This window comes from Gymnogyps californianus, chromosome 6 (assembly GCF_018139145.2).
Source record: "Gymnogyps californianus isolate 813 chromosome 6, ASM1813914v2, whole genome shotgun sequence".
NCBI lineage: Eukaryota > Metazoa > Chordata > Aves > Accipitriformes > Cathartidae > Gymnogyps > Gymnogyps californianus.
The window spans coordinates 38385790-38412382 of record NC_059476.1 but is presented as its reverse complement, the minus strand read 5'-3'; the positions used below and the strand labels follow the sequence as shown (position 1 = coordinate 38412382).

The following is a 26593-nucleotide window of genomic DNA, read 5'->3' as shown; positions in this document are numbered from 1 at the left end:
CCCCCCGAGAGCGGCCTCGTCCCTCGTTAGCGCTGCTCTTGTGCGACCATCTCCTCCCTTCAGCCCTTTCCAGGCACGGTCCCTGGTGCACGGAGCCCTTTAAAAGGCACGAAACTTTACAAGGAGAAGGAGCCTTACCCGACAGAGCTCCTGGAAGGGTTTCATCCTCCCAGCTCCCCTCCGAGAGGAAGGCCCTGGGCCTTGCCCTTTGGCCTCCCTCACGGGGGCAGCCCTGAACCTGGGGGGGTTCTGGGACGGGAAAGAAACACGGGAAAGCCGTGCCCCCCTCCCCGGGCATCCCCACGCGGAACCGGGGATTTCAACCGGCGCCTGCATCTGTTCCTGGGCTCCGTGCTGCGTGGCCCCAGCCCGGCTTTTCCTTTGTAACGGCCTCGATTTGCTCCCGGGGCCCGGGGGGAAGCGGGGGGGGGGGGGGGTGTCCCCGTCCGACCCCCCGCCCCGGCCCAGCCCGATCGCCCCGGCCCCGCCTGGCTGCCACGCCAATGCGGGCGGGGGCGGGGCGCCCGTGACGCCATCAGGCCGCGCGCGGCCCCGCCCCCCAACTTCCCCCCCCCGCCCGCCTGCCCGGCCGCCGCCGCCGCCATGGAGTCGAACAGGGACGAGGCGGAGCGGTGCATCGGCATCGCGCTGGCCGCCGCCAAGGCCAACCAGCCCGACAAGGCCCGCCGCTTCCTGGAGAAGGCGCAGCGCTTGTACCCCTCGCCGCGGGTCCGCGGTGAGCGCCCGGTGGGGGGGGAGGGGGGTGTCGGGGCGGGGGGGTGGGGGGGAGGGGGAGCGGGGCCTACGCCGCCGCCGGCCGCCGCCGCGCCTGACCTTTGACCCCCGCCGCGCCTGCGCCTTGCCTCCTGCTTGGGGGGGGGGGCACCGCGCGGGGCACGCCGGGCAGGCGAGTCCGCCACGGGAGGGCGGGGGGGGGCGCGCGGCCGGTCCCAGCGGGCTTTGCGGCGGCCTGGCCCCGGTGCCGTGAGGGGCTGCGCTCGGGCCGGGCGCCCGCTGTCGGTGTTTGTGGCCGGGGGGAGACGGGGCTGCCCCGGTGGGTCGCAGTGCCCCCCTGGGGTCTGCCGTTTACTGGCTGTAAGCCGTTACCGGTGGCGCTCGTCTCCCCGGCGCTGCCCCTCACCGATTCGCGGCCCGTTTCGTTCGCCGGGGCGGGCGTGGGGCTGTGAGGAGAGGGTTTCTGGCTGGCGAGGAGGGCGGGAAGGGGAGCACCGCGGGGCAGAGCACAGCGGTTTCGGTACCTCCCTGAATTCTCGCCGCTGTTGCGGCCCTGACCCGCCGGCGGGCTGCGGGGCCGCGGTCACGGCTGCTCGTGGGAGCATCGCTGGCGGGATGGGGCTGCGGGGAGAGAAGGGGCCTGGCAAGGCGGAAGAGAAGTTCTCGGTGGGGCTGTAGAAAGCCTCCCTCCTCTTCCTCTCCCTCTCTTCTCCTCTCCCTCTCCTCTCTCCTGGCGTTTGGGCTGTCCTGCAGCTCCATCCCTCCCGCAGAGGTGCAGCCGCGCTGGCCCTGGGCGTAGCTGCGGAATCCCCTCCCGGAGCCCGAGGAGCGGCGGCGGGCAGCGGTTTCACGCAGTTTGCGGGCAGGCGGATAGACCTCGTCTGAGCTTACGTGCTCGAGCGTGCTTGTCTTCCCTGGCTGTTCCGCTCAGCAAGCGTTGCTTCTCGTTTCGTGCACCCCCATTGATTACCACAGCACAGCTACTGCAGTTCATTTCAGCACGTGTTAAAAAATAATCTTCCTTCTTGAAGACCTTCTGCCAGTTCTATGAGTTTTGAGGAACGACCTCGTTTCCTGGAGGCTTTATGGCGTACGTAATTAATGTGTCACAAAAGCAACTGGGAAGCGGTTTGTAGAAGCAGCCAAACACAATTCTTTCTCCGCGTGTTCTTACGTCGCAGAAATTTATGCAAAGGGCTGTAGATTTTTATTATTCTTTTTTTTTTTACTTTGACAAACCTTATCTAAGGTTTGATTCTTCGGCTGTGTTTTGCAGCTTGTCTGTCCTGCGGAGAGCCCAAGGCGCCCTGTAGTCCTCTCTTTGGTTACACGAGGCCTCTTCCCATTCCCTCAAACACAGCATATCAGCCTGTCGTACGCGTGGTGTGGTTTTCCTTCCCATTCAGGGTTTATACTTTTGCGAAATTACTCGGTGGGAAAAGCGACTTTTGGAGGGAAGAGCGCGGCATAGCGCGCAGAAGGGCCCACCCTGACAAGCGTTGCTCTTCCTGAGGAGCTCTGCTAGGGCGTGCACTAGAAAAGCAGACCTGGATGACAGCAAGCACGAGTTTGCCATGTAAAGCAGTCGTCTTTTGCCCTAATCCTGTGGCCTGGGACAGCCAGAATAAAAGGAGGGATATGTACTGTTAGAGAACCTGGAGCATAGGGGAGGAAAGCAGGGCAGGTTAATGTTAAATACAGCGTGCTACTTTCTGGCCGGACCCAACCAAGCCGCTGGTACAAGTTTCAGGTCTGAGCTGCCGTCCAAGGACCCTTCGCTTGACGTCCTGCCGGTTGCTCGCCCGTGCACTTCGGGTCCGTAGTTGGGAAATGTTGCCAAAGATCCCGCAGTTACACAGCGGTCAGTGAGTCTTTACGTAGTTCCTGCGCCCCTGGGAAATCTCTTCTCTTTCTCCTGAGTTACGTCGGGTTTGGCAACGATCGGCGACGTGGACCTTGCGCAGCCGGCGCTTCGAACTCTGACCTTGGCTGGGTCCTACAGGTGTCATCACAGGATCAGCAAAGGGTTTTGTAAGGGGATTTCGGTAAAAATCTTCTCCTATGTAAACGCAGCCGGGCACGCTGGTATAGACAAAGTCCCACTGGTCGCCTTTAAGCGGGAGTTTCGGAAAAATGGACAGGAGTTGAACAAATGTTGGCTAATAAGCAAGGAAAAGTGATCCATAGCACGTGCTTGGTGGGGAGCCGAGTTGGCAGAACTGAAAACTAATTCAGCAGTCTCTGCTTCAGTAGTTTATGAATTTGCGCTGTGCTGTGCCTGCACGGAGGACCGGTGTGGCTTCGGGATGCAGAAGCAATAGGACTGGGGCTGCGGAGCAAAAACAGAACTGAGCTGCGGCCATATGTGGACTTCTGTGGTTGGTTTGGGGAACCGCGGTACCAAAAATCTCTTGGCAAGCTGGAGGGAACGGAGCCCAAAACAGCAAGAGTGGGGTGGGTGGAGGGACAGCCTCGTGAGACGAGGTTTAAAAGTGCCTGGCGGTTTGCTCCAGGTTTGGAAGGAACAAAAGCAAAGACTATAGTTTTGTGAATGCTCTAGTGGTGTAAATAAGAGCGAGGGAAGGATTTATTTTTCTGAAAGCCGAAATCCGTGAAGGCCCCAAGCTCAAAAGCTCATCCGGTGAGTTACTGCTCATTAGCCCGCTGTCATTTTTATCCTTCGTCCTGTAACAATTGCCTGTATTGGCAGTTGGATTACCGAGCGGTTTTTTCTTGCCCCTGCAAGCTCTGCGGGGCAGATAGGATATCTTGGCTCGCCTCTTGGCCTGCAAGCGTTGTTTGCGCTTGCATAAAGAACGTGATACCCCCATAGTGCAAGGTCTGTAATGTGCAATCTGCAGGAGGAGACGAAACGTCCTTCTCGGTTCTAGGCTCTGGATAAAGGACTGCAAGCTTGTCAAGTTACTGATGCCTATGTAAATAACGTTGTCTGGTTTTAATCGTATTACATGTGCCTATTCTTTTTAATGGGGATGCAATATATAAACTTCAGAAACTACAGGCATGAAGACATCAGTTTGACATTTGGTTAAAAAAAGACAAAAATAGTTGAAAAAGATGGCGCTATCCAGCTGCCAGGGAAATGCGTGATGGAAAGATACTTCTGTGCTTGGAGGAGCCTTATTCGGTTTCACAGTGTTGTCACCTGTGCTGTTCGGCCGGGCCTGAACGTTTGTCCCCTCTTGGCTGAAAAGGGTGGAGGACAGTGTCTGAGCCTTACAAGGAGGAGGCAATAGTCTGCAGCAGTTTACCCAATACGCATGCACACCTCACTTAAGAAAAGGGAAACTGAATTTATGCAATTCATATTCGGTAATTGAGAGAGAAGATGGTTTTCACAGCTTCTTCTACACGCATCGAATGCGTAGGTAAGACAGCGCAAGAGAACAAAGCACCTTTCTGACTCATGTGTTACGGGTCTGATCATGCTGCCAGCAATCAGTGCTGCAGTTCTCTGTCCCCAAAAGGGGAGTGTCCCCGGGTGACTGGCATCCCACGGTATTATTTTCTAAGCTCTCTAAAGATATGGCATTGTCACATAATTTACCCAGCACAGTAGACTCTCAAAGGCAGGAGATAAAGAAGAATAATATGCTTTATAATACTCTAGAGAACTAATGTGGAAATGCTTCGCTGTTAAGGAGAGACATGGGGGAAAAAAAGGAGAGGAGAAGGATGCGCCGTTTTGGTGATCCACTGTGGCTCCCGGACTGCCCGGCTGGGTGGGCCTGGGGTTTTGGTGGAGGTTGCGTGCGTTGGGAGAAGCAGGCGATATCTTCAGCAGTAGCCCTCACATCTGGGCAAGAAGCAGCAGGAGCTCAAGGGTTCCTTGAGGGAAAAGGCGAGGGTCTTTCTGACGAAGGGTGGGGGGGTCTTAGAGCGGTGGCAGAGATGAAGAGGGGTCTCTCTATGGAAGAGCTGGAAGGGCAGATTGAGCTTGGTGGTGTCTTAACTTTTTTTTTTTTTTTCCCCTTTTCATCTTTTTCTCATTTCAGTTCTCCTTGAATCACTCAACAAGAATGAGCAATCGGCCAATGGCCAGTCTCAATCCAGGGAGTCCACAAACCCTCAGTTCAAGAAAATGAGCGGAGACTTCCCGTCGGCCAACGGAGAGGCTGGTGGGGAGGCCCCCAAGGGCTACACTCAGGACCAGGTGGATGCAGTGAAGAGGTGTGTGCACAGCTCTCCATGGCTTCAGCCCGCAGTTTGTTTGAGTTTATCACGTGGTATCGGTCTGGTTTTCACAGTGTTTTAAAGATCTCAGCTTTGAACCACATTGAATGGTTTTTAACTGGCTGGGTGTTAAAAGCATACCTAGGAGGATTTATAGCTGCAGCAGCCCTGGAAGGCAGCTGGGTTGGGTCTACGAGGGGTGAGATTTTCCCCCAGAGGCATGCACGAGGGCTGGAACTGTAGGCATGTAGGCCTCTTCCTGGCTGACGTCCAAAGAGGCATTTTGGATGCATTCATCTCATGCACTTCACATTAATGTTTGCTTTAGTGTTATTCAGTAATGCTGTGAAAAATCCCGTGTGCTCCTGAGATCCTGTAGGTGGGAGTCATGGCTCATAGCTTGCAGCAGGCAGCCCTCCTGCTCTAAGCTTTGGTCTAGTAGCGAGTGAGAGGGCACATCCTTCTTCCTCTCTCCTGATGATACTCTGCTCCTGGTCTCTCTTAGAGCCCAATAAAGCAGAAATCCACCGCAGGATGCTTCACTCTATTAGCACGATACGCTTCTAAAGCTGCTGCTGGAAAGTCCCAGGACATGTTTATCCAGTCCCCTGTTTTCCAAACCCTGTTTCAAGCTGTTCTTTATTCCTTTCTACCATTTGCAAATACTGGAAGTTGAAGGACTGAACTGCAGGCACGGTCACTTGGTAAACTTTGTTTAAGGTTATGGGCATGGTCTGAATTGTGCAAGAACTGCTCTGGCTAGTGGACTTATGGGGATGCTTGTTACGTCATCCATTTCTCCAAAAACCCAGCCTGCTGTATTCTGTCTCATCGAAGTCATGTGAGAAGGAGAAACCATCGCTGGGCCGTGAGTGTACCCAGAACGAACTGGGCTGCGCGCACAGGCCTGGGGCAGCTCCCTCTTTCTTCCTCTGGAATTCAGCTGATGTTACTTTTGGGTCCGTGAATTAACTGAGTCTGAGGAGAGAGGGGAAAAAAGCCAATAGCCCAGCTATCCTTCAGATCCTGGCCTGCCGTTTGTAGTCCCTCCTAAATAGCCTCCAAAACGTAAGCGTGATGAATCTGAAGCTTATTTGCCAATCACATTCCTTTGCGGGTGATATCATTGCCTGAGGAGAGGCCCTTCTACCTCCACTGGCTTGACTTGTTCTGTGAGAGTGTTTGTGTGCTAGTAACGCAGGCACAGCGGGAATGAGTCTGTGACAAAAATTGGGTCACCCTCTGAGGAATTCGAGCTGAGTAACCAGAGTTCACTGAACAACATCAATTGAAACTGTGATGCGTGAGATGTTGCAGAGTTGACGTGTTCAATGCAAAGTGGTTTTCAGAGCTGAAACTAACTGTCCGTGTTTTCTCCCCTCTCTACTGGCAGGGTAAAGCAATGCAAAGATTACTATGAAATTCTGGGAGTAAACAGAGAAGCTTCTGATGAGGACTTGAAAAAGGCTTACCGGAAACTTGCACTGAAGTTTCACCCAGATAAGAACCATGCACCGGGGGCTACAGAGGCATTTAAAGGTAAAGAACATTTCCAACTTTGTGATTTGACCATCAACTGTCAGGTGATGGTGCTGAGCTGGGCTAGCAAGGACGCTTAAAAACAATCTCACGAGTTGGGTAGAGTGAAATAAAGGTCTTCTTTGTAAAGTTGTCTCTCTTCTGAGCTGGTTGTATTATGAACAAAGTATAAGCTTAAAATAATAAACATAGGTTGGCACAGGTAGGATTCACCTCTGCTAGTCGGACAAGGAGAAGCCTTCCTTCCCTTTCTCCTAGCAGCCCTTCCTGTGTGTTGCTCCAGCCTCCTGCCACGCTGCTCAGGAGGAAATTCCCTCGGGATGTTAACCATCCTCTTTTTTGGAGAGATGCAGGAGCATTCACCTAGCAGGGAGAAGCTCCAAGTCCTGCAGCCGTCCAGCACGGGGCAGATGCTGGGGTGCACCCCTGCCTACTGACAAATCCAGTAGAGGCCCAGTAAGTTGTGCAGTGCCAGAGGCAGCTGTTGGGCTCATGAATCCCTCGAGAGAAACATTGCTGGGCAGGCCCAATGGCAGGAAATTCATCTTCAGAACTGGTATTTAGACTCCTCCACTCGTTGAGCGTTTCAGGCAGCCAGTAAGCCTTCACGTTTCTAAGGAAGCACTCAGCACCTGACCGTTGCGAAAGGCTGCGGATGGAATTGATGGATAGAAACCTTGGGTGAAAATTTCTAGGGCGAAACTGCACCAGCCGTATAACTGAGCCCAGCCAGAACTCAAAAAAAGGTCCCCAGGAACTTCAGTTCTGCTGCAAAGAGCCCAATTCTCAGGGCCTCTCTACAAACGCAGCAAGGATGTTTCCTGGGTAATAAGATACCCTAAAACTGGAGTAGTTTTCCAAGAGAACTGCTATTGCTTGGAACCTATAGCCCCATTTTCCCTTGCAAGCTGTGGAAGTTTGATTATTATCGTTGAGCTAAACGCAGAACTTCTTGATGCCAGTTGTACAGCACTGGTTTTGCAGTGTTAAGCCATTTAAATAGTGTGCTCGGATTCTGGCCATCTTGGGAGTGAAATGCATGAGACTTCTGCTGGAGCAGGGAGCAAGGCTAGCCTGGTGCGAGTGTATTGATACAGTATTTGAGTAAGCTTCTAGTAGACATGAATTCAGCAGTAAAAGTCTTATGTAAGGTTTGTTCAAGCCTTTTAAGACTTAAATCCATAACCGATAAGTGTGTTGCTGTTAGCAAATAATGAGCTGACCCCCAGCTACTTGGGAGAGCCTGTTTTAGTAGGGGGGCCAGATTAAAGAGTGAGCATCTGCAGACATCTGTCTATGCCGCATGTGCAGTAAGCCGCTGTTCGACAGTTTATCCTTCAATCCTTGCTAAGTGGCGAAAGGCAGGTTTCTTCACCTGTAATCTTAAATAATGATGTTTGCCGAAGGATTTGACAAGAGTTACGTGCCAGAAGTCGTGTGTTAAGCAAGGTGCCCTTTATCCTCCACTGCAGAGCTATCTGCTCTCAGGTTATCTCTCCTCCAAGCCTTGCCTCGTTGGCTCCCCCGTCCTTCAGCCCCCAAGCTGAGCTGCTGGTTTGCAGGGCTCGCTGAAGTCCAGCTGTTTGGTTCCAGAAGGTGGAGGGGGAGATGTGCACTGCTATGAGGATTTTAGTTAATTTTTTCTTACGTTGATGTGTTAGCTGAAGTCTTGGCATTCGTCTTCCCAGTGACAGCTGATAAAGCGTTATGTCGTGTCCTGAGACCTTGTCTCAGTCCGTAGTTGCAGTTGGCTGCTGTCTGTCTTGTAGCAGATTTGCATCACTACCTTTGGCTGACGTTGGAAAAAGAGTTGAACCTGGCTACTTTGGGCTAGAATCCTGATTTGGAATGAGCTGTTTCTTGGGCTTTGTCAGCAGAAAGTCAGACAACGAATAAAACCCTGAACCGCTCCATTTTCATTGCTTAACCGCACAGTTTGAAAGAACAAGCTAATACGCTGAGAGTCAGTCCTTGTCATCCGGCTTCCTTGCCTGGTTGTAGAAACGTTTGCTCTGTGTGCACTAATTATAACCAAGAAGGAGAACAAGTGTATTGCCATTACATCCTTCACGCTCCAAATCTCTAGTCCAAGAAGAAACCGTACACCTCGATCTGACTACCGGGAAAATGTTGAATCTTGGAGTTAATCTCCTCCAAAGAGCATGTATCTCCCTTTTCTATCACTTCTGCCCCTGCCCTTTATACACCAGTCAACTACTGCCATGAACGTTTTTGCCTCCTTGCGACACAGGGAGGGGAGAGGATAGGCTCTGCAGTCACGCAGGGAGGCTCTTGGGTCGGTTGGTAGAGAGGGGAAGTGATAAGCTGGAACACGCAGAGAGAGAGAAGTACAGAAATAGGACGGTGGCAGGCAGGCATTCTGGTAGAAAGCCTCGAACGTGCTGGGGTTGGAAGGAGAGTGACCTGGGAAACTGGCGGGGGTTTAGTTCCAGTACACTTCCATCGTCACCGGCACTGGTTAACAGTCCTTGTAATTATGCACCTTACTTCTGGCATCTGGAAATTTTTTAATTCATAGCTGACAGACACAACTTCTAGCCAACGTTTCCTTACTAGCTATTATGGGAGGTTTTAAAGTCTCTTTCAGTGATCTAGCCTGTATTTAAATTCTTTGCAGTTCTGGTTTTAGGCTATGATATTGAATTCCCTCAACGCCACTTTTGAATAAAATTTGTCAACTAAAATCATATTTTCCTATACAGTTGCTTACGGCTGAAGGATTTGAGCATTGGTTGTTCACAAGGAATAACATGATTAATGAAGTGAAACGTGTAGCTGCTCTACTACCAGGATTTCCTGTGCAATTCATAGTTTCATTCATCTGAGAGGGTTTCTCTAGGGACATACACCGAATTCATACCAGTCATATCATAACTTCTTAATTTGAATTAATTAACGCCTTTTTCATTGAGTCTCTTGGTGTGGCTTCCTTCTGTCTGTGTTTGCCAGAGAAGCGTGCCAGCTACTAGTGCTGCGCTGCTGAACTGGCCTGTTGAAAAGACACGGGTAGTTGTGACCCTCATTTGTGTAATGAGAAAGTCAAGTCCTGGCAGTTTGCAGGGCTAAATGTATTATCTGTAGAAGAAAGAAGCTAATTGCTTCCTTATTGTCAATATTTCAGCCATTGGTAACGCGTACGCGGTATTGAGCAACCCAGAGAAGAGGAAGCAATATGACCAGTTTGGAGACGAGAAACTCAACCCTGCTCGGCACGGACACAGTCACTCGGACTTCCACCGCGGGTTTGAGGCAGACATCTCCCCCGAGGACCTCTTCAACATGTTTTTTGGTGGTGGTTTTCCTTCTAGTAAGCACGTTAAACCTTAATCTCTTGAATGGGACCCGATCCTTTTGACAGAGCAACAGTGCAGTAGTGATTTCTTTGGCCGTGCAAGGATTGCTGGGTTTGATGAGAGGGAGTTCTCCTTCACACATGACCTAAACACCTAGAGTTTTCTAAATTGTTCAGACGGGTACTTGGAGAACTCAGCATCCAGCAGGTAATACCATCAGAGCTGCACTTCTTCCCAACTTCAGGTATTCGTTTGCATGCTGGCGACGTTAGCTGTTATTAGGTTGGGTTGAATGTTAGAACAAAAAATGACTTGTTTGAAGGCCACTTGTAAAAATAATCCTATTTTGAAGAAGGCCTTTCTGCCTGGTGGTTTTAGGAGTTAAATCTTCTCATCAGAACAAACTATGGTAACGCCTTGGCCTTGTTCTTGATCTGTATCTGCTCTGCCACGCAGCTGAAGCAGTTTCTCTGAGATCAGTGTCCACTTCCTTCTTTCCACTGTGTCCCATAAAAAAGAGGAAAGTGTTATTTCTAGAGCATAATTTAAACCTCTTGAATTGAAAATTAAATCTGTATCCTGTCGATCCACAGTGCTGACCACGGTTTGGGTAGCAGGAAAGAACTGAGTGACTGTTCCTTCACTTGATCGGTTCCGATCACAAAGACACAGATTTAATATAAGGATGAGGGTATTTTAGAAGACTCCCTTGTATTTGCTCTAGTCGTATTTGACTGGCAGTGGAGGTACCGGTTGTTTGACCTCTGTGGACCAACTTGGAAAAAGAAATATTTTTGTTTCAATTGAGAAGATTTACTCTGGTAGCTCTTTCCTGTCTGGTATGTAAGAATTAACAGACTAACATCAAGTACTTGCAAAGGCATCTTGAAGCCTTTTGCCGCATTCGTGTTCTGCCTGTCAGAGAGGTAAAGCTACTCCAGTACAAACAGCAGGTTGCTATTTTAGCTCCGTCTTTTTTTTCCCTTTCCTCACTGTCCCAAGAGAATTCAGGACCGCTTTCTCAGCCGGTCTCCCTTTTCAGCTGTAGTTTTGACGTTTAAAACAAGACATGGAAGAGCTCTGTTTTTAGGGTGGAAAAACTACCAAAATTATTTCTTTTTGTAATTGATTTTAATCTAAAGTAAATTCAATTAGAAGCGAGGAGGCCTGTACAAGATATTCTCTCTACATAGCTGACCCTGCTTTGAGCAGGAGGTTGGACCTCCTGAGGTCACTTCCAACCTGAATTTTCATATGATCCTGGAAGATCCTATAGATGGATCTCTGTGCCCACCACCAGTTCGCCTTCAGACATAACTGTTCAGTACACCTTAGGAATACTCCTTTTTCAGCTGTGGCTTATATAGCTCATTTTGTAAATGTTGGCTTCAGGTGATGAACAGAATTTTTTTGTGTGAATTCTTCTATCAGTCTCCTGTGGAGTCCCATCTCCGCTTCGCCCTAAAGCTACAGCCATCTCTGTCAAGACAGCATGACGGAGTGCCTTGAGTCAGGGGCTTCGGCCACATGGCCTGCTGACCAAAACCAAGGACATGCACCTTGTGCGCTGGGACATATGCAGGGATCTCAGGAATAGCCTAAATCTGTCAAATCACCATTTCACTGAGACATCCCAGCTCCAGCCTGGAAGCAGCCCAGCCAGGCAGATGTGCTGTCCTTCTTCCAGCTCTGAACTGGCTGGCGTGCTGCTGGCTACGTGAAGTAGGCTGAACTGAGAGCGGTGGTAACGGCGGACCAGATCTAAGTGTGAGCACCGCGTGGATTCCTTTACAATCTCTGTGTCCTTATATCTTTGTTGAGTGTGGCCCGAGCCAAAGAAACGGATCAAGCCCATTCTGACAGTGTTCAAAGTTAAAATTCCTGAATTTGCTGTTGCCAGCACCCAGTCTACTTTTTCCTACTGTGTTTTTATTGGTGAGGCTGACATGGAACATGGCCACCTTCTGTGGTTCCTTCCTGGCCAGCCAGCACTGTCTTACGTACTCTGGCTTTTGTGTAACAGTTTTCTTTTGCCTATAGGTAACGTTCACGTATACAGCAATGGCAGGATGCGATATACCTACCATCAGAGGCAGGACAGACGAGAACATCAGGGTGACGTAAGTGGAGAACAGGCAGGGGGGGCTGGGAGTCTAAAGGTTTTTCCGATACACGAATTGCGAGCTAGTTGGTGTAGCTGTCTTGTGAAACGGTCCTGCTTGTTTCCACCCCCCTGAACAGAAAGCTGGAGTCGTGGGAAGTGAGCTGCCTTCAGAATTTACACCAAGTTGTGGTTTAATTTACTGGTGGTTGTTCTCCCGGCACTCTCATAGCTGTTGTCCAGCGGGAAAAATGCTGGTGTGTCTTCAAACAGTGCCGCTTTGAAATAAGATTGCACCAGTGAAGTGTACCTGTCTTTACCACAGAATAAGCATTTCCTTTCTGATTTCATTCTATAATTTCAAAAGGTAAATCCACATATCCATAATATGGATACTCGTGGCTCCTCCCAACATGAACTCATTCTCCCTTTTATTGCAGTATTGAAGATGGGGTGTTTCTAATCTGTGATGCTTAATTAACCAAGGAAGACACTTCATAGCATGACTATTTTTATGTTTTCCCATCACAGAAAATCTAAGTATATCTCCAGCACTCCAAGCCCTCTGGTCTAGAGAAGTGAGAACGAGGGACTTGGTATTTAAGAGACCAGGGTTATGTATTGAAGATTACTATTTTCTGGGGATAGCCAATTATATTTTTTTTTTTTAAAACGAACAAACAAACAACAAGAACTTCCTGAATATTTTTTCTCAAGCTTAAAGGGGAAGGTGTACTTTGCTGGAACTGGAGGGAGCTCAGGAGGTGAGGTAGAGGGGGAATTACTTTCATCTGACACTGAAGAGGGGAGAAGGCTTTCCATAAAACCAGTTCTGCTCACTAGCACCAGCAGGATGGAAACCACATACGCTCTAGAAAAACAAAATACGGGCATGAGGCTTTTGAAATTCACTCACGAGGTTCCCCCTGCCAGTCCCCTCTGCCCTTTGTCACATCCAGAGAAGGGGCAGCAGGTTTGGACCTTCGGAGTCACGCTACCCTTTCTGGAGGGGAACTGGGGGCTGCTGGGGTCCTCCCCGTTATTTTGGGGTGCCTCCTAAGCTGAAGGCTTGCGAAAAGCAGGAGAATCGAAGTTGTGTTGGGGCCGGGAGGGAGGGAGAGCGATGCCATGGGATCCTTGCGTACAAGTGTATGGGTGGCACTCCACTGTGTGTTTCTCTTCCTTCAGGGTGGCCTTGGGTTGTTTGTCCAGCTGATGCCTATCCTCATCCTGATCATTGTGTCTGCTCTCAGCCAGATGATGGTCTCCAGCCCACCCTACAGTTTGAGCCAGAGGCCGTTAGTACCTGTTACTCTAAAACTTCTCTGGCTGGGGAGAGGGTTGGGTTCTGGAGGGCAGGGTGGTGTGATGGGGTAGGGATCTAGGCTCTCTGGTTTTCCTCTCTCTCTTTTGTTTGTGGTTTTGGGTTTTTTTTTGCTTTATCTCATCACATCTTGCTGCCAGGTGTCTCGCACATCAGTGAAGGCCTCCTGGTTCTCAAACAGGTCTTGAGATGGAAGGTGTGGGGAAGGTTGGAGGGTACTCGCTTGCCTAAGGGAGGATGTTCTTTGACAGGGACCTTCTGCAGCCCATACCCACCGCTGGGTGTGTGTCTGTCCTGGAAAGGGACAGACAAAATGACTTCGAGAGACTGTAGCCCAGGACCGAGATCCCATATGCAGAGTGAATTGAGATGTAGAGTTAAACTGGGGTGTGAAAAACAAAAGCCGGATCTGTTCTTCATGAAGGCCTCAGTTTATGCCTAGTACAAAGCAGCAGAGGAAGAGAAGAAGGAATAAAAGACACACCTGTAGAGTAAAAGACATTCCCAGAGAAATCCCCTATTTTTGAACTCTAATCTTGCCATGAAATAGCTATGGCCAGACATTTACTATGCGAAAGTGAAGCTGTTTCATTCTAGTTCCTGTGGAAATGCCCCAATCTGCTCACTTGGCTGACAAATGAAATGAGTCTTTATTCTTACTCACTTTGCAGTGCCAACAAAGAATGGGAAAACAGGCTTGATTTCTGGCTGCTTGCATCATTCTCGACAAAAGCTTAATGTATTTTCAGTGGAAGTTCCTTATGTGTATTTAAAGAGGGTAGACTTGATTACAGGCAGCGGGCCCTGTTTAGTTTCACAGGTGACAACCTTTGCCATTGGTGATGTTAAATACCAGAAAACCCAGCTTAGCTTTTGGGTCCAAGGTAAAGACTATGCCATTCGTGCTTGGATCCGAAAGATGGAGCGGATTTGAAGAGGGCACAGTTAAGGGTTATTCTGAGAGGCTAAAGAGTATCGAGACGTGATTTCTGCAGTTGATATTAGGACTATAAAATGAAGCATTTTATGTGCTTCATTTATACACACATTCATCTGTACCGGTTTGTTTTATACTGGTGAAGAGGCGGTTTATGGGGCGAGAAGATGTTCGGTGGAGGGCAGCTTTTAAGTGGGCGGGGGTTTGCTTCCAGCCTTGTCAGCTATCAGAGGAAAGCCATCCCTGAGCCCCAGGCCTTTCTCTGCTGCTCGGTTCCCCGTTCCCTGTACTGTCCCTGTCTCTGCGTGCTCAGGTCGCAGCAAGCAAACCCATTTCCAAGTTTGGATTGGGACAAGAGCGGCAAATGAGCCGATCTGGTCCTCCGTCACCCTTTCTGAGTGATCAAGGCACTTCAAATGAAATTAGCTCGGGAGCAAAAGGCGTGCTGTGCCGGCAGGCGGTGCTGCTCGCTTGCTTGCTCGCTCACGCAGGCAGGCAGGCAGGCAGGCAGCCAGGCCCCTTCTGCTGCCTGATGTAGAGGGAAATGCTGTGCTTGGCTGTCTTTTGGCAGAAAGCTGGAGCTCGCCGCACTGAACTCGGTGAGCAGGAGGCGAGAAGCTTTTGAACCTGGTGAGGTTTCAGTGGCAGACAGAGATTTTAATGCCACTTCTTGATAGCGAAGCTGTCACTGAGAAAGGCAGAGTGCTAAAGAACCATTTGTCACTCTCTTGCCTTTGTAAATCTCTTCCAAAAACTAGCTTTCTGCTGAAAGACCTGTCTGGCTGTGGGCCTGACTGTGCCACCCTGCTCTTCAGTAACACCTCATCGAATTCGCCTGACTTAATTGCATGTCTGACTTCGGGTGGCAGGTTTCTTGCGCTAGGTCCTGCCCTTATTTTCATGCTTTTACGCTCAAGCACGCTGCTGGAGCTCTGCGAGCTCAAATACTCCTCCTTTGAGGACACGCTTTGTAGCCTTCGTAGTTCATCTTTATACAGAAGAGGAATATGAACATTGGGAGAGCTTAGGGCTCTGTCTTGACAGGTAAAATAGTGAGCTGAGCTTCTTCCAGACTGCATCTCTGCCAGTAGGCACCGCCGGCGATGCGTTAGCCTTTCCCTCGAAAAATGCCAAGCGAGCTTTTTGGTCATCTTCAGTCGATCCGGTTACCCACCACTCGTCCCTGAGTGCTGGACCTTGATGAAACGTGCAGGAGTCTTTGGAATCACTCCTGCAAACCCTGATAACAGACTGAAGGGCAAGCCGGATGAGTTAATGTTTATACCTGGCTTAAGAATCAGGCTCACTTTTAATGCAGCAGCCAGCTGGTATTTATTATGGGAAACTTTGGGCACGTCTCCAAATGGAGCTGTTCCTGATGAATCCAGCGTTTGGGCACAGGTCCTGTGTTACAGCTTGCAAACACGCCCTAGTGAGTATCTCTAGGTTTGCTGGAGTGTTGGGGAAAATAAGTACAGGGCTCTGTCTGAAATGCAAATCCAGGGGGGTAGGGTGAGAATAGGTTTCCTTCTAGAAAGCGCTTTCTGTGCTAGTCGGTGCAGGCTCGAGTGCAGAGCGGGTCTAATTTTGTTCTTGCAAAATTAGACGGTGTTCGTTGCAGCATGTGATGTGGTAGAGGAAGCTGACGCTCTTGGGGTTAGCAGATATCTTAGCAGAGGGGACTGGGTTCGACCGACGGGCAGCCTTGCTGAGCAAAGGGGGGGTTGCTGGGGAGCTGCGACAGCCAGCCCCTGCTCTGCCCTCGCCTCCGCGCTGCCCTGCGCCTCTGCGCAGGCGCCGTTCTGCCTCCCTGGCTGCTCTCGCCCTGCGCCGCACAAGCATTGGCCTCCGAGCTTTCTAACCATCCTTGGGGCTCGCCGCCAAAACCAAATGATGGTGTCGTCAGCAAGGAAATTGCAGAGAGATTTAATTAGTGCTGAAAATTCTAATGAACACTTTATTTTAAGTGGGTTCAGGCCTTGGGCAATCTGCCTCAGAGTTATGTCTGTGTTCAGAGCTCTGCCCACCTAGCTAGAGGCCTGGCAGGTTTTCTCTCCCTGTGTTGGCGTTTCATTTCCACTAGAAATGCTTCTCCTTTCCAAACCTCTGAGTCTATGGATGCATAGGAGTGATGTATGTTTTCAGCGGTCTGGTACCGTGGCACGTTGTGCATTATAAAGAGCTGGGAGCTTTTTGCTCTGCCCTTGAAGCGTGTCCTACACTGTTCTGCCTCTTCTCCCTGAACTAGGTCTGTGGGTCACATACACAGGAGAGTGACAGAGCACTTGAAAGTCAGCTACTACGTATCTGAGAACTTTGCAGACGAATACACGGGCACGAACCTGAAAAATGTTGAAAGGAGCGTGGAGGACGACTATATTGCAAACCTTCGAAATAACTGCTGGAAAGAGAAGCAGCAAAGTGAGTAGTGTGGGGTCAGGAGCGGAGGGTCTCGACTGCTGCGTGAGGTTGGCTTCAGAAAGGTCTTTTAACTGGGGACTGAGTTATGCTAAAGTTATACTTTAACGTGGTGCGAGCACATTTCCTCTGTTGTTGGCTTTTTTTCTATCTATGACTTCACGACAAATCCAATACGTGGGGATTTTTTTGTTTTGTTTTGTTGTGTTTTTTAATGCTGCTGTAGAACTGGTCAGACAGGAGTTGTGCCCCGGAGGTTCCCCGCCGTGTCAGTAGGATATCTCTGATTTCCAATGGAGGGGAAAGGTGGCAGCCGTCTGATTTTCAGGAGGCCCCCGATAAGCTCTGCGTAATATTTTAGTTGTTCGAGGACCGTGTCTGAAAGTCTGCTGCCCATGGCGCCCTCCATCCCGCATCCCATCCCTGCTCAGAAGGCTGTGCTGGCAGCACTGACGTCGCCTCGCGTGCTGCTGAAGGGACGCAGGGTTAGGAGGGACGGTTACCCAGCCAGACAGCGTGAGAGATGATCTGGCCATCTAGCTGGGCAGCAGAGCGTGGCGAGGGCAGCAAACTGTTCCCCAAGTCCCAGGGGTGACCTGACTTCCCTGCCCGCCCGTTCCCCGCAGGTGACAATCACGGCTCTTGGAGCAGTGGCCGGGGTAGGATTTGAGCGCCTGGGACGCAGGAGGGGCTGTTAGAGCCCCGAGCGATGCCAAGTGAGGCCGACGCACCGAGCTCTGAGCCTCTGCGTTTCTTCTTCCTCGTGCTGCTGGGGTAACCTTTGTGTAGGCTGCCTCATGTGCCTCCTGGGACTAGAGGCAGGTCCCGTCAGGTTCCTAAGCCTTTCCCTGGGATGGATGAGCTGTCAGCAGACGTTACGCCTATCCTGTCCTAAAGGGCACAGGGCATTTCCTCAGCCTCATCCTGTGCTTCACCTCGCCTTGAAGAACTTGAGGTGCCTCCCGTTCCCAGCAGAGCCCGTGGTGGGACGTGACCTGGCGGGTGGGTCTCCTTCCACATCGTGTTCGTAACGCTGGGCTTTTCCCTTTGCAGAGGAAGGCTTGTTGTACCGGGCACGCTACTTTGGAGACTCGGATCTGTACCATCGAGCACAGAAGATGGGCACCCCCAGCTGTAGCAGACTGTCAGACGTTCAAGCCTCTCTGCACGGATAGTCACCGCCTGCCCGCTCAGCAGAGGTCTGAGTACGAGCCGGTGATGCTTCCCCTGGCAGCGGAGCAGGGCACGATAGTGCTTTTCGTACTTACCTAAATCTCTGTTTGAGACACAGATCTTCAGGAGTCTCCTCTGGACGCACACACGTCACGGGGGGGAAGCCCCCCCCCGTCCGTCAAGCGTACACTCGTTAATCGGGAAATTGATTTTGTTTAGTTTGCATGTCGGCACCCTCGGCTCTCTCCAAGCTCGCTGTTTTCTCTGGCGCTGTCGGTGTTGGGTCTCTAGAAACAAAGCAAAAGCCCCGGGCGTGTTGGCGACTCAGCTGAGGTCTTGTCAACCACGCATTCGATACAGCGGCCGTGCGCGCCTCGGCTGGTCGGAAGTTTTTTACCGGCCGTGAGAGCCAGCCGCCACTTTTTAATGAACCTTTTTTTGATTGCTTTATTGTCTGTTTTACTGAAAAAGCTGTTATCCCCTGGCACTTGAAGCAATACGATGACAGGGAATGGACTCCTACCAAACAGATGTTCCCTGCCCCCCCTCCCCGTTCCCTTCCCATGACACTCAAGGAGAACAAAGCAAATGGCCAGAGTTCACAGCAGGCTGTAGAAGTAACTTACTGCGTTAAACTGGGAATCAAAGTAAAACCAGCTGAGGGGGAGTCTGAAAGACTCGGGGGTTGGAGAGCTTGAATTAAGGCGAGCCCAGATAGCACGCGTGAGACTGGGTGTGCTGGGTCACGGGAGAACTGCACGATAATAATGAAAAAAATGGTCACGGAGTTTGGAGTCCTTTTTCTGCTCTAATTACCTGGGCTGATTTCACCTACCAGACACTGCTGGGATGGCTGTAAAACGTACCGGTCCCTCCAACCACAAAATTCTTTGAAAACAGGGTTTCTATAGAAAATAAATCGGAGGTGAAGCTTGCACCAAGTGTTAGTTGTACGGACACCATTTAGGCTTGCAAAGAGTTCTTGGGGACGTTGGACATCTCGCTGCTTGATTTGTAGACACAAGTAAGGAGGTTCAGCAGGGAGTTTTTGTTTGGTTTTATTTTCCTTGGCAGAGGGAGCGCGTCTGAAAGTTTGGCCTTTAAAGCAAATCCCCTGGGTCGCGTTCGGCCTTTTTTTGGGTGTATCCTGTTTTTGGAACCATTCTTATCTTGATACGCCCGCTCTCTTGTTTTGATAACTGCGCCTCGTCTTTCGCGATGGACCGGCGTTAATTACCTGCTTTTCTTTAATTCCCTCTCCGTAGCCCTGGTCTGAAAAGAGAGCTGCTCTCAGGCAGAGGGCCCGCTGCGGATTGAAACAGTGCGACAAAAAGCTGCTGCCTGTAGTGTGGGGTGGGGAGGGTGGAAGGAAAGGGGAGGTACGGTGACGTGTGATTGTCCGGAGACTGACGCCGCTACCGCTTTTGTTCCCAGACTCTTGAAATGCCTGAAGACTTTTGGTGAAGTGCACTGAGCCGAGGTGACAGACTTGATATTTAAAAGAATCAAACCTTATCTTAAAAATGGAATTGGAGAATTAGCGACGCACAACTGCCCTCTTTCTTCTCTCTGCCTGTCTCCGCCGTTCGACCTGCGTCTCGGGCAGCGATTAGGACAGGAAATCAAGCTGCCCGTCTTCCTCCTTCCCTTCTGACACCGCTAGCGTGCGACAGTCTCCTTGCTCCTGGGATCCCACAGCCCCGAGAACAGACGCGTAGAGTGGAAAATAACACAAACTAACTGCAGAAGCCGTGAAGCAGAAGGAGACCCTTCGCGACGGCGCTGGTCACGGCCGACGGAGAGAGAAATTGGACGATTTGGTGATAAAAGAAAACTTTAAAAAAAAAAAAAAAGGAAATATAATCTATTTAGAATTAATTTATAGCTGTATATATGTTGTACTTTTAAACTATGCAGGGGTTGGATGATTAAATTATTTTGTTTTCTGCCCGGTTTGGTAAACAGGGAAGCGGGAAGTCTCTTCCCAGGGTGTCTCGCTCTGCAGCGCTTTCCTGCCTGACACACTAAAACAAGAATCACTTTGCAGTTACTGTATTTTTGCTTTCTGGAGGACGCGGCGTTCTGCGGCTTGGGATGTCGATACCTGCCTTGCGGCTTTTAATAAAAGAAATTCCAAATCTGTAGGGGGTAACAAAGAAATCGGGGAAACTGTCCAGAGTTGTGGCGTGGTTTCGCAGCGTTGGCAGAAGCTGCAGCGGGTCAGCTGAGCCCCGGCGTCGCGCTCGGTGACGGGAAGGATTGTCCTGGATGGTTTTTGCTCATCAGCCGTTGGGTTTATTTGTGCACGTAACTTCTTTTTTTTTTGCCGAGTCTGCTTTAATTTTGCCTCGTAATCAGCGTGCGGCATTCGTTCTGTAAAGAGGGCTTTCCACGAGCCGTCTCCCTTTGTTGGTTTATTTTTTTGTGTGTGTCCTACACTTGGGGTTCCTCGCCCGCCAGCACTCCCCTTTGCAACGTGGCCCTGGCCTTGACACCCTATCTCTAACGTTTCCTAGAGGGGACCTGTAAAATACTGCTAATTCATAAGAAACGGAGCTTTCTCTTGCTTCTGTTGAAAGAAGTTTTGCGGGGGGAGATGGGAGGGTGCGCCTGAGCTCTCCTCGCACCCCGCCTGAGCTCTGCAGCGCGTCTCTCACTCGCTCACCGTCGGGCAGGACCGGCGTTAGGGCGGCGGGAGGGCGCTCGGGGTCAGGAGCCATCTCTTCGAAGCAAAGCCGGCACGAGCCAAGCTACCTTCCGTGGAATAAACTGGATTTTTTGGGGTTTTTTTTGTTTTTGTTTTTTTTTGTACTCTGCATTCATTTTTGTCTGAAGACATTTCCAGTGAGAACCGTCCCCGACACCCTCGGGGGAATGAACCGAAAGCGCGGCGGCTCCCGGGTGGGGTGGCAGGGGCTGGAAGAGGTGGGAGGAAAGGTGGTTTTATTTCTTTGTCGTCAGGAATCCACGTGCTCTGTCTTCTAGCTATTTATTTATTTTGCAAAATATCGGCCCTCCCGTTACCTGCAAGCCTTATTATCCCACAGCCACCAGGACTTGGACCTGATTTTTTTTTTTTTTTTTTTTTTTTTAAATGATTCCTCCACCTTTGGAAGGAATTGGGTGGAATTTCCAATTGCGTTTGGAAACAGCTCTGAGTAGAGGCACAGGCTAGCCGGCAGGAAGAGATCATGGGCAGGGGGTTAAACGAAAATCACGTTTGCGGAAGGTGCCGAATGCCTCGCACAACATTGCCCAGAGCCTGCCCGCCAAAACCTTCTGCTTATTTTTTTTTTCCAAGTAGGTACCCACGGATAATAACGAGCGAGAAGGCGCAAATCCTAACGGATGCTCACGGAGGCTGTATCTCTCGATTTAGAATTAAATATACAATTGTACATCTATAAATAAATGTTTATAACGTGAAAGGCTCCAGCTGCGTTGGTGTCCTGCGGGTCCTTGCCCCAGCCAGCTCCCGTTTTTCAGCTCCTCCTTCACGCCGCCCTCCTCGCACCCGCGCAGGCGTTCGGTAAATGAAATTCGGCCTCTTTGCCGTCCCGGCAAGCTGCAGCGGCTGAGAGCTCCGGCGCTGCGGGAGGCTGCGGGGGCCTCCCCGCCGTGGGAGAGGGAAGGACGGGGAGAAGATGGAGAGGAGGTGGTGCCCCCCGAGTTAGCCGTGGGTCCCGGCAAGGTGACGGCGACCACTCGGCAGGACGTCTTCGCTTCAAACTGGTTCCACTGGGATGCTCCCAGCAGGATGCCTCGTGCCGGCGGGGGGGACCTTGCCGTCCTCCCCTGTGACTGAAGCACTGCTGTTAGCCGGGTCCCCTGTATCCTCGGCTGAGCTCTTTTGGGGGATGCTTTATTCTCATCCCAGAATGCCACCATCCCAGCAGCATCATCCCGGCGTTTTAAGGTGCCCTGTGGACAGGGGAGAGCAGCAGGCAGGAGGGCTCGGGCTGCCTTTGTCCTGGGTGGAATGCTGGCTTGGACCCGCTTCCCGACGGCGGCGGCTCAGAAACTGCCGGCTGCTGCCCTGAAATGGAGGGGACCCCCTTCCCCTGGGGTCGGATTTGGCGTCTGTGCTCCCAAACGGGTCTCTCTTTCCTAAATCCCTCCTCCCCGGGGCAGCAAAAGGCTTTTCCTGCAGTGCCCGGGGCAGGCTTCACCCCGCCGGCCCTCCCCTCCTCCTCCTCCTCCCCAGCCCCACACGCCAAAGGGCTGGAGGGTCAGGGGTTGGGTTTTTTTTTTTCTTCTTTCCCCCTTTTCCCTTTTTTCCCCCTCTCTCAGAGGCCAGGGCTCACGTCACTGCCATTTCCCCTCAGCACCGCATTCCCGGCAGCGGCGGTGAGTCAGCCCCACTGGCCTCTCGCAATGCCTGCGGCGGCACGCCAGCCGGGAGAGTCCGGCATGGACCAACACGGACGCTGGGCAAAACCCCCCCGGTGCCACCGGCACAGACCCTGCTCCAGTTTTTTTAAATTCTGCAATATCAGGTGTATCCCTGCCCCAGTTTTTGGGGTGGTTTTGCTGCATTTCGGGTCATTCCCAGCCCAGAGCAATGGGAGATGCTCCGTGTTTTGGTGTGCTGGTCCCTGCCCACTCATCAAAGGTGCGGGCGATTCGGGCTCCCCGTTAGCGCCTTCCCCACCCAGCAGCTCGTTAACCCAAGCTTTTAATTGGGGCAGCAGCCAGGGGAAGGGAGGCAGCAGGGGAAGGCAGGTGCCCCACGAGCATCCTCCTCCGGCAGGTAAGGAGCGAAGGGGACCCCGCTTCTCGCCACCATCATTTTTGGCAGCAAAACATGAAGGTTTAGCGTTACCCGGGGATTTAAATCCTCGTTTGCCTTATTGCTGCTGATGCCCCAAAAATCTCCCTTTCTCCGACACCGTGATGGCACCCGGGACCCCCGGGGCTGATGCTGGTGTCACAGATAACCCCATCGCCACCTCCCGGGTCCCAAAATATCCCTCTGCCTGCCCCCCTGTCCCAGGAGAGGCTAAATACAGCCTCGCTGGAAGCTCCTAGCACCTTCCAGGGAACTGCCAAACCCCAGGGACCTTGACATGCCCCCCAAATTTGTCATGGAAAGGCCACTTTGCTATAAATAGAAGCAAAGCTTCACCTGCCATCCCTCGTGGCTGGGGCTGTGACCATGGGGCGTTCCAGGGGCACATGGACCTGCACGGAGGGTTTTGCTGGGCACATCCCACCTCCCCCCAGCAAAGAGGCTGTCCTGTCGCTCTGCGTTTGCTTTTGTGAGTTTTGGTGGGGTTTTTTTTTCGTTTTCTTGGCGTTTTCTGCAAAGCCTTGATTATTCCTTGTAATAATAATTGAAAAAAAAGTGCTGCGGAGTCCCTCGCCCACCCTCAGAAAGTCTGGCAGGGGACGAACGGGGGCCACGCCGCTGCTGGCAGCTCGGCAAGACACGGGGCCATCCCCTCCGGGTGCTTAGGAGCTCAATATATAAAAATACATATATTTATGGGGCTATATATATATATATAGCTTCAAGACACGATACGCCTCAGCAGGGATGACGGCACAGCCCGAGCTGCTGGTGTCGCTGCCGTCACCGCGTCGTAAATCTCTCGCCTCCGCCGGGGAGCAACGCGCCGTTTCCGCCCTGTGCCGGCGGTGCCAAAACCCGCTCCTCTCGCGATTTTGCCAAAAAGCTTTGGGTTTGGCGTTTCCTTTCCAGCCCCCCTCAGCGGCTCCTGGCCTGGTTTGATGGGGGTTTGCTGCCGGCCGACCCCGCAGGGCACCGCGCTGCCTGGCCCCAGCACGGGGGATGCCCCTCACGTGAGCGGAGTGAGGGAATGATGCTCTGGCACGTGACCCTTTGAGAAACGTCCCGCTCCCCAAAATTTTAGGGGAAAAAACCCTCCCTTTGCACAATGTGGGTTTGTAAAGGCGTGTTTCCAGCTGTACCCGCCTGGTGCGATTGCTCCTAGGTGGTGTTTACACGGGTGAGCAACCTCGGCTCCCAACACTCCAGTTGGGGGTTGTCCTTTCCAGAAGCAACTTTTTTGGTGAAAATTTTCATCAAAAAGTCACTGTTTGTCCACAGGGGGGAAAAAAAAAAACCCCAAACCCACAAACCAACAGAAGCCTGAGCCAGAACAAACTCGCATTTGAATGGAAATGTTGGTTTGTTTTTTTTTTTTTTCAGGCTGGTTTTATCCCCCCACACCTTCCAAGGGCTCTTCATTTGCCAAGCAGCTTAATTACCCTTTAGTGAAAGCCTTTTCTCTGAGTGCCTCTAATTGCAGGCTTGGGTAATTGGTCTCAGTTTTTGCAGAGTGTGTTCGGAGCTGGGGAGTTCTCCCCCTGGCAGGTGTGACCCTCCCGTCTCCCTCCTCCCAATTTTAGCTGATTCTCCTCGTTTTCTGCCCAAACATCCCCCCCCGCCTCACCCACAGCTCCCAGTGGAGGAGCAGTAGCCCCTTGCTGGGGTGCCCAAGCGCTCCTCCCGGGGACAGGCAGGCACCTGACTCAGCTCCCCCTGAGTCACAGCCCCATGGCCTGCAATTAGGAGCGGGCACAGCAGGATTCCGCCCCCCGCCATTCCCAAAACCTTCAGCTCCCACCACAGGGGCTGCCCCGCCAGGGAAAGGCTTCCCGAGGATGCCAGCGGGGATTTCGGACCATCAGGGAGCAGTTGCATCATCCCTCCCCAGAGCAGAGCGACAACAGGGAGACAGCAGGTGATCAATTAAGACAAGTTTTATTAGAAAAGTAAAAAAACCCCACCCCAACACGATTGCATAGGAAGTCTTGCACTTGAACATCAAGTGTACGAGTGTAAACTGTAACCAATGAAGCGCCCACGGCATGTCACGGCAAGGGGTCCTGCCCTCCGTCACCTCGCACGCCCCTCTCGTGATCAAAGACGCAACACGATTTCGGCCCCCCACCTCACCGGGAGCCCCCGCGGAGCCGCCCAGGTGCCGGCAGTGGGGTTTTGTCTTTGATCCAGACCTACAGCCCAGCCATCACTCACTCCCACACGCACCCTCCCCCAGAAACCCCATTGATTACAATCCTTGTTACAACAACAAAAAAAAAAAACCCCAAAAAACAACCCCCCCATGATTAATCAGCCAACAGAAGGCAACCGCCTGCCCCCCCAGCAGCCCCGCTGCCGCATCTGGGAGCGCAGTCGCCGCGATCATCGACAGTGTGAAGCGACCTCCGCCTGGGTCCCGGTCTGCTCCGTGTCAGGGACGCCCCGGCACGGGCAGGCACCCCGTGGGGACCTCCGCCTGCCCAAACTACTTCCACCTACAGCCCTACTCCAGCCTAACCTAAACTACAGCGGCTGCCGGGAGCCGCCACGCTCTAACCGGCTCTTCCAAAGCACTTGGGTAAGTCGCTTCTCCAGCGCCGGCCCGTCAGCACTCCTCTATGAGCAGCTGCTCGGAGCTGTACAGCTTCTTCTTGATGACCCTGAAGCCCGTGCTCAGCTTCAGCGGCGTGAAAGCCGGCCCCGAGGTGAAGAGTCCCTGGATCTTGGGCCAGAGGCGGGAGTCCAGCCGGAGCACCAGGGTGAGCTGGAAGGTAGGCACCACGGCGGGGTCCACGGCGATGTGCCCCACGTCGTGGCAGGCCTTGCCGTGCTCCACGCAGAGGTCGAGGAGGGCCCCGCGCAGCCCGCAGGGCTCGCTGCAGGCCAGGCGCAGCAGCTCCGTCCTCACCTGCGCCAGGAGCTGGGCCGGCATGAGGAGCCGGGAGCAGCGCTTGGCGCCCAGCGGGGCTCTGCCCAGCGTGGCCTGGACCAGGTCCATCAGGTTGGCGCACAGCAGCTCGTCCTCGGGGTCGTGCAGCAGGTCCAGGTCCGGCAGGGAGGCCCCCTCGGCGTACTCGGCGTCTGCGGAGGAAGGCAACGGGAGGTAGATCAGCACCGGGCCCGCGGGGAGGGGTGGGCTGGGGGCACGCCAGGGTCCCAGCAGTTGCAGGGGGGGGACATGGAACCTGGGGTTTGGGGGGGCGTAACTGGGGCACGGGGCCTTGGCGCCCTCAGGCACCTCCCAGCCCCTCAGGGACATCTCCCCGTCCCTCAGGAACCCCCGGGGGGGGCGGGGGGACACGACCTCCCCCCGGCCCCTCGAGGACCCCCACTCACCTCCCTCCGAGCCGGAGGCGCTGCCCAGCGACTCGCAGTCGGAGCTCTCCAGGCAGCCCCGCTCGCCGCCCGCCAGCCGCTCCCACAGCCCGGGCATGGCGCCGCCGCCTCCGCCGCCCGCTCTGCTCCGTCAGGCGCCCACCGGCCGCTTATATAGGGGCGGTAAGGGGGGCCCCGCCCCTCCGGCCCGCTCCCACCAATGGGAGCGCGGGGCACGTCCGCGGCGTCTCTCCTGCCCGGTGACAGCGGGAGGCCCCGCCCCCGCTCGGCCCCGCTCGGCTCCGCTCGGCTCGGCCCCGCTCCGGCCCCGGCCCGGGCCCTGCAAACGGCGCCGGAGGTTGCATCAGGAGGGCCGGGCCGGTGCGATCCGCCTGCCGCTTTGGGCAGCGCCCGCCGGGCTTCCCCGGCCGCCTGCTACCCCCTCCGGGCCTGGGCCTCACCCCCTCCGGGCACCACCACCCCCCCTAGGGCCTGGGCCTCAGCCCTGGCCACCCCCTGAGGTCCCGGCTTGGGCCTAGGCCTCACCCCGGCCCCCACCTCAGCGCCCGGCCTGGGCCTCAGCGCAGGCACCCCCAAGGGCCAGACCCCATCCCAGGCCTCGCCGCTTGGCCTGGGGACGCGTTCCGGTGGGGACAGCAGCGGCGAGGGGGACGCATGCCGCCGCCGGTTTGTGCCCAGTCCCCGCCGTTCCCCAGCCCTTCTCCGGGTCGTGAAACGCGCCCCGGCTGGCGCG

General features: G+C 53.0%; 2 protein-coding genes across 5 annotated transcripts; one reads left to right on the top strand and one right to left on the bottom strand.

Annotated features, from left to right (window-relative positions):
- The first annotated feature begins 603 nt into the window (after nucleotides 1–603).
- Nucleotides 604–19681, top strand: DNAJB12 (DnaJ heat shock protein family (Hsp40) member B12). Of its 4 annotated transcripts, none has more exons than XR_007766634.1 (9): nucleotides 604–736; nucleotides 4752–4926; nucleotides 6323–6468; nucleotides 9611–9796; nucleotides 11823–11902; nucleotides 13072–13181; nucleotides 16393–16565; nucleotides 17616–18759; nucleotides 19170–19681. XR_007766634.1 is itself a non-coding variant. In XM_050898918.1 (9 exons), exons 1-8 carry the CDS (start codon nucleotides 604–606, stop codon nucleotides 17735–17737), a joined length of 1125 nt encoding a protein of 374 aa, XP_050754875.1. In that variant the 3' UTR covers nucleotides 17738–17761; nucleotides 19170–19681. The 4 variants fall into 4 exon arrangements, 3 of the variants coding, with proteins under 3 accessions (XP_050754875.1, XP_050754877.1, XP_050754876.1); XM_050898918.1 differs by having other exon boundaries at nucleotides 17616–17761; XM_050898919.1 differs by lacking the exon at nucleotides 604–736 and adding an exon at nucleotides 4065–4124 and having other exon boundaries at nucleotides 17616–17761.
- Nucleotides 19682–24445: 4764 nt separating this feature from the next.
- On the bottom strand, nucleotides 24446–25988 carry DDIT4 (DNA damage inducible transcript 4). The gene is made up of 2 exons (XM_050898930.1): nucleotides 25861–25988; nucleotides 24446–25605 (listed from the first exon to the last, which is right to left on the bottom strand). The coding sequence occupies exons 1-2, from the start codon at nucleotides 25955–25957 to the stop codon at nucleotides 25130–25132; spliced, it is 573 nt and encodes a 190-aa protein (XP_050754887.1). The 5' UTR covers nucleotides 25958–25988; the 3' UTR covers nucleotides 24446–25129.
- Nucleotides 25989–26593: the final 605 nt, after the last annotated feature.